This window comes from Nicotiana tomentosiformis, chromosome 7, assembly GCF_000390325.3.
Source record: "Nicotiana tomentosiformis chromosome 7, ASM39032v3, whole genome shotgun sequence".
Classification (NCBI taxonomy): domain Eukaryota; kingdom Viridiplantae; phylum Streptophyta; class Magnoliopsida; order Solanales; family Solanaceae; genus Nicotiana; species Nicotiana tomentosiformis.
In genome coordinates this window covers 14,665,616-14,668,876 of record NC_090818.1, presented here as the reverse complement: position 1 = coordinate 14,668,876, position 3,261 = coordinate 14,665,616, and the positions used below count along the sequence as shown (strand labels likewise).

Here is a 3,261-nt window from a genome sequence, read left to right as displayed (position 1 = left end):
TCACGATTCATGCAGGGTCCGCGAAGAACCACACCCAAGGGTGTGATGTGGACAGTCTACTCTAATACAAGTATTAGTGACTATTTCCACAGCTCAAACCCGTGATCTATAGGTCACACCGATACAAGTTCTTGGAATTTAAATTTTATGGTTAATTTAGATACACATGTAGCAAGTGAATTAGTTCTAACTCCGCTTGAACTCCAAAAAGTGGAATATTCCCAAGAATTCAGCAGCATGTTTTGTAGGTTTTCAATTCACTCACATGAAAAGATACTCATCAAACACCTTCCTCAACCCGTGAATTTAATCTTCAAAGTTCATTAAATCTTATGCAAAACAAAGGATCCTAATTCAATCTACGCTATCCAAATTCTTCATCAATATAAATTGAAAATTTAAACACATCAAATTGATGTGCACTTTTTTATTTTTGGGTAAATTGATATGCACTTCGCCACTTCCTTATGAAACAATCTTGCTACGTGGCAGCAACCCAATTGGCCAAGTAATAGTAAGTTAGTAACCCTCCAGCCTAATCAAGCTGCCGAATTGCCGCAACCATTTCGCCACGTTGTAAATTCCGTTAAAGCAATGTTTTATAATTATTAGAGAAAAAAAGAGTGGCAACCTAAGAGCCCGTTTGGACATAAAATTTGATGGAAGATTTTTCCAAAAAAAATTCATTTTTTTTTCGAAATCAGCGTTTGTTCATAAAATTTTTAATTTTCACTTGAAAATGCATTTTGGAAATTTTCGAAAATTTGAAAAACTGCAAAAAGCTGTTTTTCAAATTTTTCACTCACAAAACTTCAAAAACAACCCAAACTTAAATTTATGTCCAAACACAACTCTAAATTTCAAATAACATTGAAAAATGTTTTCTCCATTTTTTCGAATTTTAGAATTCTTTATGTCCAAACGCCTACTGAGTCTAACCAACCAATTTGGAGTTTCGAACATTCACCTTATTACATTTATATATATACCTTCTTACAGCTTCTCAAAAACCATAAACAGAATTTATTTTCGAAACTTCTTACACTTCCTAGTTTGCTGTAACCAATTTTCTTCTTCTAAAATGGATTGGACCAGAGGCCAAACCATAGGCCACGGCTCCTCTGCCGCCGTCTTCGTTGCTAAGTCACATTGGTCAAACGAGATTTTTGCGGTCAAATCTGTAGAGCTATCAAAGTCACAGTTGTTGCAAAAGGAGCAGAAAATTCTATCCGAATTGAGCTCACATTACATAGTAAGCTACAAGGGGTACGATGTTACAAAAGAGAAGGACAAATTCATGTTTAATCTTATGATGGAGAATATGCCCGAAGGTACACTTACCGATGAAATTCGGAAACAGGGTGGTAGGATTAACGAGCCGTTAATCGGGTATTATACGAGGCAAATTTTACAAGGACTAGAATATTTATATTCAATGGGCATAGTACACTGTGACATTAAGGGACAGAATATTTTGTTAGGTAAAACCGGTGCCAAAATTGCAGACTTCGGTTGTGCCAGGTGGGTTGATCCGGCGGAGAGAGACGGTGGTGCCGCAGCTGCTTCCGCCCAGCCTATTGGCGGCACGCCGATGTACATGGCGCCGGAGGTGGCGCGTGGGGAAGAACAGGGGTTTGCAGCTGATATATGGGCATTAGGATGTACAATTATTGAAATGGCCACTGGTGGATCACCGTGGACTAATGTGGCTAATTCAGCTTCATTGCTTTACAAAATTGCATTTTCAGGGCAATCCCCACAAATTCCAAAGTTTCTATCTTTACAAGCAAAGGATTTCTTAAGCAAATGCTTGAGAAGAAATCCAAAAGAAAGATGGACGGCTAAAGAACTCCTCAAACATCAATTTCTTGAGGAAATATCCAATTCGAATTTTAAGGTAATTCAAGATTCTATCACAAGCTCCCCAACTAGTATTCTTGATCAAGATATTTGGAATTCAGTAGAGGAAACAGAAACCATGGATTTTTGTTCAATACAAACAGTTAGCTCAATGGACTCTCCTCTGAAAAGGGTAAGAGAATTGGGTTTGAATTCAGGAGAACCGAACTGGAGATGGGACGATGAGAGTTGGATAACACTTAGAAGAAGCAGTGAATAACTCACAGAAAGACGAAGCAATGACAGCTTTTTCTAACTGCTATGATTATGAAATTTGAGCTGGAAATTAAGCTGGTCCGGTAGTAAGGTGTTGGAAAGAGACAGCTAACAATTTTGCTGTAAATTTTGGTACTATACAACAGAACGCTGTAAAACCAATAGTCAACAAACGAGATCGAGAAAGTGCCAATTTCAGGAAGAATGGGAAGAAACCGAAGAAGAAGAAGAAGAAGAAGATTCAGGTTCCGGGGCCATTAACCAAGAAGGAATGCAAAGAAATCGTACATAATATTCAAATGACTTTTCTGTTATCTCTTGTGAACCATATAGAAATTCAAATTTTGATCCTTAAAACTTTTAAGTACATCGAATTAGTAGTTTTAAGCAGTCCTAATAACAAGAATTAACGTTGGATATTTGTCCGAAAGCTAAAGTCACAAGTGAAGTTTAACAAAACTAGTCCATTTGTGCATTTGTCCTTATGTCAAGCCCTAGCAGAAAATCGGATTCTGGCAGCTCCGGCGAACTTGACGGCAAGAACCTCCGCTGAATGCCGGAAATAGCCAGGTAGACGGTGGCAGAGATACAATTACCATTTGTTAGGCCTTTGGTCTAGTCCATGTTGAAAAAAATTGGGTAATATCGGCAAGAAACTAAACTAAGACAATTCCTCAATTATAAAAAAACTTATTAGGGTAATGAATTCCTCAATTATCGGGATAGTCCTGACCTCTGTTTTAAAAGGCGAGCCCGGGGGCGAGGCGTACCAAAAACTCTCCGGGGCGATGGTGTGGGGCAAAAGTCTCAAGAGGCATACGCCCCGCAATTTGGGGCGTACGCCCGGGCGTTCGGGGCGCGTTTTTTTAGTAAGCAGTAAGTCCCAGAGACTTTTTCAAATTAAAACAAAATTTGTTGAATTAGTCCTTCATATAATACCCAAATTCTCAAAAATGAGTTTGGTAATTGCTCAAAAGGTTTAAAAAGGGACTCAAAAGTATTAAATTTAAAAGTAAAGACCTTTTTTATTGATTTAAGCCCTAATTTATGGTTTTCTCAAATTTTTATCTTGTCCACTAGTCTGCTAATATCTTCCAAAAGCAACGAATATTTAATTTTTTTTACAAATACAAAGAGAACTACATT

The 3,261-nt window shown here is 37.7% G+C and overlaps 1 protein-coding gene across 1 annotated transcript; it reads left to right on the top strand.

Annotated features, from left to right (window-relative positions):
• Positions 1-937: 937 nt before the first annotated feature.
• Positions 938-2,577, top strand: LOC104101971 (mitogen-activated protein kinase kinase kinase 18-like). The gene has a single exon (XM_009609540.4). The coding sequence runs from the start codon at positions 1,082-1,084 to the stop codon at positions 2,117-2,119; it is 1,038 nt and encodes a 345-aa protein (XP_009607835.1). The 5' UTR covers positions 938-1,081; the 3' UTR covers positions 2,120-2,577.
• The last annotated feature ends 684 nt before the right edge of the window (positions 2,578-3,261 follow it).